At 53.7% G+C, this 12,141-nt stretch overlaps 3 protein-coding genes across 3 annotated transcripts; all 3 read right to left on the reverse strand.

The window, feature by feature from the left end:
• Window positions 1-1,583: 1,583 nt before the first annotated feature.
• CCMA1212_000724 (Phosphatidyl-N-methylethanolamine N-methyltransferase) lies at window positions 1,584-2,473 on the reverse strand (the record flags this gene model as incomplete). Its single annotated transcript, XM_073698183.1, has 3 exons — window positions 1,584-2,114; window positions 2,171-2,187; window positions 2,416-2,473. 3 exons carry the CDS (start codon window positions 2,471-2,473, stop codon window positions 1,584-1,586), a joined length of 606 nt encoding a protein of 201 aa, XP_073563996.1.
• A 748-nt stretch (window positions 2,474-3,221) lies between these two features.
• CCMA1212_000725 (uncharacterized protein) lies at window positions 3,222-4,851 on the reverse strand (the record flags this gene model as incomplete). The annotated part of the gene is made up of 3 exons (XM_073698184.1): window positions 3,222-4,309; window positions 4,361-4,523; window positions 4,594-4,851. 3 exons carry the CDS (start codon window positions 4,849-4,851, stop codon window positions 3,222-3,224), a joined length of 1,509 nt encoding a protein of 502 aa, XP_073563995.1.
• A 2,521-nt stretch (window positions 4,852-7,372) lies between these two features.
• Window positions 7,373-9,370, reverse strand: CCMA1212_000727 (Amino-acid permease inda1; the record flags this gene model as incomplete). The annotated part of the gene is made up of 4 exons (XM_073698185.1): window positions 7,373-7,633; window positions 7,692-8,812; window positions 8,888-8,945; window positions 9,044-9,370. The coding sequence occupies 4 exons, from the start codon at window positions 9,368-9,370 to the stop codon at window positions 7,373-7,375; spliced, it is 1,767 nt and encodes a 588-aa protein (XP_073563997.1).
• Window positions 9,371-12,141: the final 2,771 nt, after the last annotated feature.

Consider the following 12,141-nt stretch of genomic DNA (forward strand, 5'->3'; position numbering starts at 1 on the left):
ACACGAACGATATCTTCTGTTGAAGCATTAATATCAGTTGAGCGCAGAATGAAGTAGACGGGAAGGGAGAGGTTGCGCCGTCGATAACAGAGTCCCGGCCGGTATAATCCGCCTCGGCGACACAACAGGCCGGGAGGGGTGATTGTAGAACGGTCTAGAAAGGATCCCGGGATCCAATGCAAGGGACACTTTGATGAATCAGAAGAAGACGAAAACTGCTGCTGCGTGAAGACAAGGATGCGGAGGAGCTCTCTTGCGCCTTTCCTATTCGTCGATGCTGGCTAAGGTGCTCAAGTGCTGTTTCGATGCTGCAGATGCTTGCTTTGATTCGATGCAAGTGGGCAGGGCAGGACCAGCTCCGATGAGTCCTTGATGATCGACTTCACTGATGGAATACTCGATGTTGAGGAGGCATATCGCTCGGTATTCACAAGCATTCTTCACTGCATTGCCGGTGAGCCAGCAAGCAACCAAACAACCTCATTCACGATAATGCGTACAATTCAACCCTGCATCACACCTGGAATCTCAACGCCGTCTATTGCACGGTGCACAATCACCTCCGAGCTTGCATCTGGCCCCCCCTCGGCCCCCGTTCCTTAGACCGGGTTTCCCCGGAATCTTCTTCTGGGCACCTTAACATCTCCCTCCTCCAACGCCGACACCTTTCTCTCCCGGGGTGGAGATGATGGATTTTTCTTCCAAGGCTGAGCATTTCGGCTAGTCGGCCTGCCGTTGCCATCCGCGTTCTCGTCACTTTTTTCTTCACTTATTTACAGGAGAACCTGAAACGGTCACATGCGCCGTTCTTGCAGTGGAATTCCTTACGTTATTTCTGGTCCTTTGGGCCCTTGGATTATTAGCCAGCCATTCTTCTTCCCCGCGTCTGGCCGCTCTTCTGGGCCCAAGTGGCTGAAGATGGGGGCTTGACGATCTTTGACATCATGTCGACGGCTTTAGAGTGAGCACGGGATGAGAGCATGCAACATCTCAATCAATGAGCTGAAAGGAGAAAGAGACCGAATCAATGATACTATCGTGCAATATTCGTACCCCGGCATCTCGAGACATGTAAAGACTACTGATACTGATTGCGGACCTGACATTGAGTCCGGAAGCCGCGCAATGGGTCATCGGTCTTATGCCGGCATTCGATCGGGATACGACTCCGGATATGCCCTGCCGTCCTCCATGCTCTTGTTGCCGTCGTGCCGGTTCTGAGCTTCAAGCTCCCTCACAGAGAGTCGCTTCTTGAATCAATTGTTAGATAAGCCACCGTACGGAGCATAACGAAATATCGTGATTCTTCTCGCAAAACGCCCAGTCTCTTAAACCGATCTAGTGGTATATGTGGAATTCCCAGCCTTTTTCCCAACAGCTTGCTCCCTCGCTCAGCCATGCAACAAACCGCATCCCAGTCTGTTGAAAGACTTTCGTTATCCCAACGTGTAACCCCCCTATAGCACAAAACGCCATGCTACCCGTATATCTCGCATCTCGGCCCCCCTCCCACGCCCATCAGAAAACATCCCATGCCATCGGCAATCAGATATAGATTCCGACGAACCACCTCCCCCATTCCCTCAAATCTTCTTCTTCCCAGACTTGGCCGCCTCCCTCTCCCTCTCCCTCTTCGCATAAATCCCCGCCGTAAACGGATCCTCAAACCGCAGCGCAACAACATACACAAGGTACACCCCGACCGTCAACAGGATCCCCGCCGGCTTCCCGTACACCAGCGCGGTGCCCAAAAAGTTCATCGTCGAGCCCCAGTACATGGGCGCCGCCGTGACGTTGAACGGGAACCCCGTCACCATCTCGTCCATCAGGATGCCGAAATAGTCCCCCAGGAAGGTGCCCGTGATGCCCAGCCGCCACGTCGACGACAGCACCAGGACGTTGCCGATGACGAGCAGCGTGTAGCCCGCGGCCTGCGCGTAGAGCGACGTCAGCAGCGGGTGCGACGGCTGCTCCGACAGGGCCACCTTGTAGAGCCAGTCGCGGAGGAGCCCGAGCGAGAAGATTGTCGCGGCGAGGGCGTAGCACGCTGCGTAGCGTCTGCCGCCGAAGAGGCGGGTGAGGATCTTGTTGTGGTATTCTTTTGGCGGGTGCTTCTAGTTAGCTGTTTGTGGCCCCAGATCGGATTGGCTGGGATATGGTCATGTCGAACCTTGGCGAGCGACGATGCTGCAGTAGAAGAATCATGTGTTAGCAAGCAACCTCAATGTAGCCATAAGGTGACCACACGTGAAGAAGAGTGATCCGTCAGTGCCAGATGGGGATCTTTCTTACTTCCAGAAGAGCGGGTTAAAGACGATTGATCCTGCAGAGACTGTTTCGACGCGGCAATATCACGCTCCAGTTAGACAACCATATCGCTCTCTTGTTATCCATCCCATTGGGCAATTCACGTACTCAGTAGACTCTGCTTGTCGAAATCAATGTAGTTCCAGAGATCGAGTGATGACGCCATGGCGAAGCTGTGCAATGGAGCTTAGCTTTACCGTCGCTCAGTAGCCTATTCAGAGAGAAAGGGCAGATTGGGAGGAGAAAAATCGAGAAAAAAGGGCGAATAACAGAGACAAGAGCGTTAAAAGTATACACAATCACAAGCCAAAAGAAGAAGAAAAGAAGAAGGCAAGGAAACGTGGCTGTATCTTTAACCGGAGAGCTGGAAGCAGGTAAATCCAGTTCGAGCCGTTTATTATAGCGTCATGCAATCGCCCTGCGTGCTTTAAGACAAGGACCAAAAGTTCGGGGGCGGGGATTGGCCGCCTGGATGGAGACCCCCAACAAAATTGGCGTCTGTCACAAGCCAAAAAGTGCATGCATCTCTTGCACTCTCTAATGCCAAAAGGAGCCGCCCACGCGGAACGACGGGATGAGCAAAAGAATTTAGACAGGGAAAACAATATTAGCATTGGTCAATATGTACTCATGGCCCGCCCAGAATCATTGCTAATCCTTCAAAGAAACAAACCAGCCCGTGTGCGAGGCGAAAAAGGCTCGCGTGTCCAAAGCACCTCCACCCCTCTGACGCCTGTATCGTGTCTCTCACGGCAATGTCCAGCCGACACTGGTCGACAATTGGTATCTATAACCCCGTTCACGTCCCTCGCAATACAGAAAATCGTTCATCATCAGCCCGTCCGCCCACGATCCGCGGTGGGCCCGGCTATTCTCCCCGCAACGCCTTGTAACGCCGTCCATGGTGACTTGTTCTACCGCCTGTTCCTCGTCTTCTTCCCCTGCGTTGTCGTGTCTTCCTCTTCCTCGTCTTGGCCCTTCTTGAGATCCTCCGTCAGGCCCCATTCTTCCTTGTCGTACCAGTCTTCGCCGTCGGACATGTCCCGGTTCGGCCCGCAGTGTGCCTCTGCCTTTGACCAGTGCAGCACTTCCTTGCGTAGCCTTTCCGCCTTCAGCAGCCCCAAGTGCAGCCTTGCGGCCCCTCGACAGACCTCTTCTTGCTTTTGCACGTACAGGGCCAGGAGCCGTCTGATGTCTTCCGCCTCGTTGTCTGGTAGCCCGAGGTTCCTGTCCAGCTTGGCATTGGGGGGCGGCAGGAACATGGGGTGGATGTATGACGCCTCTGCAGCCGCCTTGTCTTCCAGGCTCTGACGGGACGCCTTGTTTGTTTCTTCAGCGCCGTCCTGCATTTGGACATCTTCGCTGGGCGGCCGGCTTGCCTTCTTGCGACCCTGGCTTGTGGTGTCGTTTGTGGGCTGTCCGCCGTTTGTATGTCTGCCCGTGTCGCCATTGGGTATCCCTTTGCCGTTTTCCTCCTTTGCACCATTGCTTTCTTTGGGTGGGTCGCCGGAAGCTGTGCCATTGTCGGTTTCCATAGGCTCGTCCTGCTGGGAAGGAGTTTTCCTCTTCCCAGGTGATTCGGCATCACGCATGGCCACGTCGCCATCCGCCGATGCGGGGACGCCCTGCTCGTCCGAGGCCTTTGGGGCGTCTGTCTTGGAGGAGTGAGCACCGGGCTCGTCGGTACTCGAGCTGCCATTCACCTTGGCCGGTGAAGATGCCCTGTCGCCTGCCTTGGAATTATCCTGAGGCTGCCGGGCTGTGGTGTCTTTTTTATAAAATTCAATATCGTTGGCGCCGACCATGGTCGAGCACGGCACCCAAGTTGCGTCGCCGCATAGAGATGTCCACAAATGCCGAACCTGCCACAGCGACCGGTTCTCTTTTTGCATTATGCCAGAGCTCTGCTTGACCAGTTCGGTGAGTGTATGGGACGTGAAGGGCTTGGAGAGGACGGGGTGGGTCGGTAGGTCGGTCGACGCGGTGAGAGGCGCGAGGATGTCTGCCAAAGTTAGCACGAGCCCCGGTTAAGCGGATTGCGTGGAAAGCATACGTTCTAGGCGAATGTTGGCATATGGGTCCAGCTCTGCAGCAGACAGCATGGCCTCCTCGACGCGGGCCTCGTCGTCGTCGCTGTCGAGCTCGTAGCCGTCTTCGTCAACCAGGGGAGGGTTGCGGTGGATGATGGCTCTCCGGACACCGGCGTACTCGACAGTCTGTGCCGGATTTGCAGCTAGAAATCAGCCATCGCGCCTCATGACGGGGAGCTGGCAGTGCGGCTCGTACCTCCTTGTAGGCGACCGGCGCTGTCGCGGGCAGCAATTGCCCCTTGTGTGCGAAACGCGCCCTCTTCTTGAGCTTGTTGCCGCGGTTGGTGTAGCTCTCAATCTCGGAATCAGAGTCGGACTCTGTCGAGGCGACGGGGTTAGCGTGATGCGACGTTGGCTGCGAGGCTCTGCAGAGCTCACCATAGGCCCTCCGCTTGAAGGCCTTTTTCATGCCGGCAATGGTCTCGGCGAAGAGGACCTGCTGCGACGACGCCATGACGGGCAGATGTCGAGGCCGGCCGACGGGGGTGAGGGAAGAGGGTTGAGCAGGTCGACGGCCAGAGAGGAAGCGTGTGTGTGTGCGGGTGTGGTAGACGTGGTCGAGCAGAGTCGAGCAAAGTCGGTCGAGCAGAGTCGGTCGAGCAGGAAGGCCGTGCTACTGAGTAAGTCCAAGTCGGCAAGGACGTCGTCGTGCGCCCCGAATCGAGTCGTTTCTGGCGTTCAAGGCGCGGCACTCGTTGCGAATCTGGTCATGTGTGCAGGCTCAGAGGGCGGAGGAGGAGGAGGAGGAGAAGGCACACGCAAAGGCAGATGCAGAGGCAGCAGAGCAGCGCAAACCGCCGGCCGAACCAGGACAAGACAAGGCTCGACCTGCTCTGGCTCTGTCCACTTTTATTTTTCTTGCCGAGCTGCGCTTCTGCTGCTGCTGTTCAGTCCTTTGCGGCCAATCAGAGAGGCCAGACGCGGAGGCGTACTTTTGCCGACGCCGTGCTTCTTGGGGCTCTGTCTGTGACGTAGCATTTGGATGTCTGCCGGGGTTTAAGCGAGTGATAAGCCGATTGCTTCATTAAACTCAATTGCGCATAGGTAGCTGGCAAAAGGCTTACCCTGTACTTGTCAACGATTGTCGATGCGGAAGCAATAAAAACAGCTGCGGACTTTGTTAAGTCAACACGAGGTGCTCTGTAGCCTGATCTGATATGCATAGGACTGATTTGTAAGCTTCAATTGCTTGGCATAGCATCATGGCGGAAATGGTATGTCTCCATGTGCCGTGCATAGTTAGAAACAGCATCTTCATGGTAACCTCTTGAAAGCTCAACGGAATTGGCGATGCCACTGCACCTTGGTCCTGCTATTATTCACTTCAGCCAAGTGCTGAAATCGCCATGCGCGCAATCCGTGTGAAGATGGAACGGCTGTGCATTAGCGGCTGCCTCTTCTCGAGGGAGATCATAGCCCATAGGTCCCCCTACCGGTGCCATTATCTGTAAACGGGATATCGTCCTTTATGTTCATATGAGTTGGTGCAGAAGAACTTTCATCTCTTTGTAGAGATTCAGACAAGGAAACGCTTGGCGGACGCACGTATCGACACCTGACACTAATGAACGGTTCAGTCTGGACCAGACCTGACATCGCGATCTTTCAGTTTCAGCTGGCGCACATCGCCTCTTCCGAGACCAGCTTTGTCTACGCGGCCGTAGCGACGGCGAGTTTGTGCCCTCTGCCGGGTGGCTTGCTGCTTTTTGGCAACTTCACTTCCACGAGAATATCGAATTCGAGAATCAGCCACACTCTGCACGAAGGCGGCGAGTGTTCACAGCCATCGGTGCAGACGGACGGCAATAAAAGGCAAGCCTGGAACCAACGATCCTCAATACAATTCCTCCAACACATCTTCAACAGTCCACATCTGTCCGTCTATAACAAACCCGAGCCTTGCAGTCGTCCAATATGACGGAGCTCTTCGCAATACACCACATCTCTGCTCAATGAACCCCCACGCCATGTCGGCTCACTGCTTGAAGACGGAAGGGAGCATGTGTCATGTACCTTGCTAGCAGTTTGCCTCTGCAATTCCCTAGTGCTGCGGATGGATCTCGGCGTCGCAAGTCATCGTGTGGTTCCGGATCGGAATGCTCACGACGGAACAGACTTCATGTTGAGCAACACCGCAATGTAAGTGAGCGTCAAAGTGTAAACCAGTGTTGAACACATCATGCATCGCCGCTACTCACGCCCACAAGGAATAATTTACATGTCTCCTTTCTTCGTATAATGTCATTGGTCATCGCCCTTTTTTACTCGAATTTTCATTCTCACAAGCATCTTCCGCATCCCGGAGCTCAGACCCGGAGCTCTCCGTCCCCACCCCGACCCGACTCCGATACCGCTACACAAAACATGCAAAATTCTTAACCCCCAAATCCAATTTCCCCTTTTGCATCCACCACGAACCCACAACCTAAAAAAACCCACGATCCACAACCAACAACCCACTCAACCCACAAACCGGCCACGCATTTCGCAAAGCCTTGATGAGCTCAATACGAACCGCTCCCTTCAACAACGAATCATCATCGGTCTGGTGGTCTAGTGGTATGATTCTCGCTTAGGGAAAACCCCAAGTTTGTTCTGCGAGAGGTCCCGGGTTCAATCCCCGGCCAGACCCTGTTCGTCACAGCTTCCTCCTCGGAAGCTTCATTTTTTGGGGGTTTTTAGGACTCTTTTCCTTCCTAGTCTCTCTCAGCCGAGGGCGAACGGTCCGTACGCACGCACTCTGTGTTCTGTCAGTCACTCTTTTTGGTATGGGCGGTAGACAGGTGTCAATGTTCGCCCGTTGATCGGGCTACATACATACAACAAAGTAAGCAACCGGTCGGTGTAAGTCGAGGGATCTTTCTTCTTCTGCATCAAAATCGTTGCAATGGGCGAGCACTGCAGTTCATTATATTATATTATATCCTTTAATGATTGCAAAATGGCAATAGGGCATTGTCCCCCCCCGCGTTCAGCTACTGGAATAGCGCATAGTAAACGCGCTTCCAGGAAGGCTGAGACGCCACAAACTCCCGATACGCGCGAATCTCATCCCAGTCCAGCTCGCGACGGCCGGTATCGACATCAATCTGGTCCAGCTTCAACCAGCCAGTTCGCTTCCAGAGGTATCCACCGAGCCAGAAGGCCAGGACAATGGGGAGAGCGAGGTAAGCCTGGAAGAAGCCCTCGACGTTGTTGAGCCCCTCTTGGCCAGGGGGAGCGATGGCTGTGTAGAACTGGACAATATATGTTAGTTGCAAAAAACGGTATTCGTGAAGAGATGAGAAAACTTACTTGAGCAGCAAAGACGATGAAGCAAATGATCAACCCCATCCATGATCCTGCGACGCCAAAGATTGCTTTAAACGGAATCTCCTCTACAGAGTGTCCGTGATAGGCCCAGGCCGCACGGAAACGGATATGCGCCAGGCAAATGGCGGCCCAAGCGAAGAGCACAGCCAGACCGGAAAGCGCCTGCAGCCAGTTGAACACGGTCGGTCCCGAAGCACTCAGGTTGATGTAGGCAAGCGGACCGGTCAGCAGCATGAGGATGGTGGAGGGAAGGCATCGACCGGAGCGATCAATGTAGGTGAAGAACTTGGGGGCGTATCCCTGCTGCGCCATGGCCGTCAGGGTGCGGGAGCCGCCGTAGACGCTGGACACGCCGATGGAGATGACGGAGATGAGGATGACGGCGTTCATGAAGTGGTCGAAGCCGCGGAGACCGGCGTAGAGCCCGACGAGGACAAACGGCGAAGCCTTGACGTCGGTATATGCGGCGCTGGACAACAACCTCTGATCATCCGAAGGAATCAAAAGGCCGACGAAGAAGAGACCGAGCACATAGAAGAGGGTGATTCTCCAAAACACCTGCTTGATGGAGCTGGGAAGAGACTTGACCGGGTTGCGACTCTCGGCCGCTGCCAGGCCGACGAGTTCCGTTCCGGTAAAGGAGAAGGCGGCGGTAACGAACACGGAGCAGAAGCCCCTGAATCCGTTGCGGAACGCTCCAGGATTATGCCAATACTTTGCTCCCACATACTCGGAATACCTGCCGTCCGAAGGACCGCCGCCGAGCACGAGCACGAAGCAGATGATCATGAAGACCACCGTCGCCGCCAGCTTGATGACGGAAGACCAGAACTCTTCCTCGGCGTACCCGATGCTTCCAAAGATGTTGATGAGGATGATGGCGACCCAGAAGATGGTGATCCAGACGCCGACGCTTATTTCCTGGTTCCAGTATTGGATGACGAGGGAGCAGACTGTTAGTTCGAGCGGCAGGACGATGAACCAGAGGGAGAAGTAGTTCCAGCCGACGGCGAAGCCAAAGGACGGGTCGATGAAGCGGGTAGCGTAGGTGTAGAAGCCGCCGGACACGGGGTACATGATGGCGAGCTCGCCGAGAGCAAAGACTGTGGGTGAAGCCTTCTGTTAGAATACGTACAACCCGTGAGTTATTGCATGATTCAATCTTTTTGAAGACTTACCGACGTTGAAGACCATGAAGCCGACGACGAGGAAGCAAATAAGAACCGAAGCAGGACCCTAGACAGCACTGTCAGCAAACCAGTTCACCAACTTCCCCTTTTCTTCCCGTCTTCTTCTTCCTCCCCATCTCTTCGATTCAGAACGGCCCAACTTACACCCTTAGCCAGCGCACCGCCTGATCCAACGAAGAAACCCGCGCCAATCGAGCCGCCAATGGCAATCATCTGCAAGTGCCGCGTCTTCATCGCCCGGTCCAGCTCCACGAGCCCCAGCCCGTAGTGCTTCTTCTGGAACGACTTGGCGTTGAGGCCGTTGCGCGTCCAGAAGTCCTCGTCGTCGTATGAGTTCTCGAAGGCGTCGCCGTCCGACTGCGGCACCACGGCCGTGTCTCGCAGCACCGACTTGTCCATGTTGTTGTTGTTGCTGGAGCCTTTTTCCTCGGACGACGGGGGCGAGTCGCCCGAACTTGCCCGCCCAGACATTTTTTTTTTTCTCTTCTCTTCTTCTCCCCTTCCTTATTGTTGTCTTGTAAGTCGTTTTTTTGGAGAAGCAGAACCGAACACTTTGGGAAAAATGTTCCGTAGCGCGAGCTTGTTATTGGTGCGCGGCAGTTGGAGAAGATTGAGATCTCGGGGCGCAAAGTCCAGCCAGCCCTCACCCGATATGTCGGATCGTTGGTGAGTGTGTGGTTCGAACGTTTGTCTTAATGCAAGGACGGGAGGGCTAGAAGATTTCCAGAAGGCCCCTTTTTTTCTTGGAAGAAACGTCACACAACCAAACACAAAACAGCAAGTGGAAGCGAAGAGGAGGGTGTAACGGTAGAGATGGGATCACCACTCTTATATGACTTTCGCTCTTCTTGTCCTGACTCTTATTTCTCGTCTGCCTGTTTCGTGGCATTAACCACTCAACAAACAGCTACTACATAATACTATTAGCACTAGACTACGCCCATGCTTCCGTCTACCTCTGCTCAGACCTTGCCAAGGGGACCCAACGACGAAGGCTGAGGCGCTTAACCCACTGACTCAGTGGCCAGAAGAAAGCTGCCTGTCCGATATCCGGGACCGGAAAGAATAGGTTTGGATAGAGAAGAGGCAATTGGTTCTCCCGGTTCGTCGAGGGCCCTCATCAGCCAGCCCCCTTGCCAAGGCGTGTGATGCCGGCTTTTTTCTCCTTGCAACATACAAAAGCAGTAACATGAATGTGGTGTCCGGGCTAGTTGTAGCCCCGTTTGCTGCGAGTAAGACAGTTATAGAATTGCTCCTTGCAAATCACCAGAGGCCAAGATTTTCCCGCAGCAGAGCCCTGTCTCTTTTCTTGGCCGTCCTCCTTTCCACCTCGCAGTGGTAGTACTAGGAAAAGCAGCAATTGGCGGTACGAGAGCCGGATGTTTAGCTTGAGACGCCATTGAGAAACGGCTCGTGGGTCGCATAGAGGCGATCCCGGCACACATCCAGGGCGCCGTCGACAACAGAAGCCCACTCGCCCACTTGTCCGGCCCAGTCCGTGAGGCGACTATTAGGTAATTTGTCGTGTTAGCAAATTGGGGGTTTGCGCGGGATGGTGAGAGGGAAGATGGTAGTCAGAGACTGTATTTGCAATTGGGGGTGGATGAGTTGAAGTTCGTGGTGGGTTTTGGTATTATTTACTTGTGACTCTTTCGGCTCTCCACTTGTGGGCTGAGAAGGCTTGAGAGTTTGCCGTCTGATTGTTGCTCTCAGTGGGGGTTAGAAGAGGGAGTTCGGGGAACTTCAAGTCATCGTGAAGAAAGTGAAAAACGTAAGAGTGTCTGGGTGACGGGATATCCTCCTTGGCAAGCTGCTACCCCTGGATACCCAATGAATACGAGTTCATCCTCGAGACGGTCAACTTTATTGCGTTCAAGCCTCGTGGATCCCAAGAGAAGGAGCACAAGTAACAAATCATCTTGAAGACCCATGAAAAAACTTCGTCTTACATCTGGACGTTTTCGAATAAAGATGGCACATCAACGAGGCTCAACAGAACCACATCAGCCTCATCCATCAAACCCAATCATGTCCCACACGTCTTTCGCCAAACAAGCGAAACAGAGGGCGCAGATAGAGTTGTTCCTCCGCCCCTCGCTAGAAGCCAGATGGAAACACCACCACCACCACCACCAAGTTGCAAAAGAAAAAAAAAAAAAAGCCAAGCCCTGTCCGCGAGTCATGTCCTCGAAAGAAACTCCAAGGAAAAGCCAAACATTGGCCCGCTTCCCCGATCTGCGCCCCCGGACCCCGCGAACCTTCTTCAGTATGTATGTGTCAACGATTTGCTTTCAGTATACCATGCATGTGTCAATGATTTTTTTTTTTTTTTGCCGATGCTGGCCTTGGTGCCCGACGGCCGGTTTCAATTCCGCCATTCTCGTTGACAACATCGTTTATGTTCTCTCGTCGTTTTGTTCGTCATCTCTTTGTTTCTAGAACGCCGGAAAGCCGGTGGGCTTTTAGAGCTCCTTGGTCAGCGGCGGCTGGGAACCGTTGAGGCGGCGCCACGGTCATGGGTGTGGAGAGACGGTTGGCCTGGAATCATGGAAGTCGGGTCTCGGGCGGGACGAGGTGGCCTCGAATCGACGATTTGGTGGTAGTTGAGCCTGTCGACTGTAAAGCCTGGTTTGCATGGGATGGCGGCTCCAAATCATCAAATTCTGGGGCTGCTTCGATGAGTGTAAGGTGTCTGTGTCTCGTTTTGAGAGGTCGCCAGATCGTTTCGAGGACAGCCAACTAGCGACTTGTATTTTGTATCAGCAATTGTAAATCAGAAAAGCAAGTAACATGTTAGAGGGCGCGGTCAAGAGTGTCTTTGCTATATGCCGCTGGTAAACGAGGTTGGCCCAGCCTCCAGCCATCTGGAGATATCGAATCGCGGTGGCTGTGGTTCATCTTCATCTGTACCTGCTACGGAATCGGAACTGATATTCTGTGAAATGGTGAGCATGAGGAACGAGAACAGTTGAATGTGTAACCATTGTATAATATCCACTTTATATACGTAGATATGAACTACGAGGAGGCCAACCATAATCCCAAGAGCGTCTTCATCGCAAACTGCCTCAAATCGCCCTTGTCAAAATGGCCGGCAAACAGCCTTTCCTGGTCACTGGGCAATTGTATGCCACTTGAGATTGTTCGGAAACAATACTTGAATCTTAACAAATCCTGCTACTATATCTATTATAGTCCCATTGGTGCTACGGGAGACACGAGGACGCAGAGCCACCTCCGCA

Source organism: Trichoderma ghanense (assembly GCF_004382785.1).
Source record: "Trichoderma ghanense strain CCMA-1212 chromosome Unknown scaffold_0, whole genome shotgun sequence".
In the NCBI taxonomy this organism is placed as follows: Eukaryota; Fungi; Ascomycota; class Sordariomycetes; order Hypocreales; family Hypocreaceae; genus Trichoderma; species Trichoderma ghanense.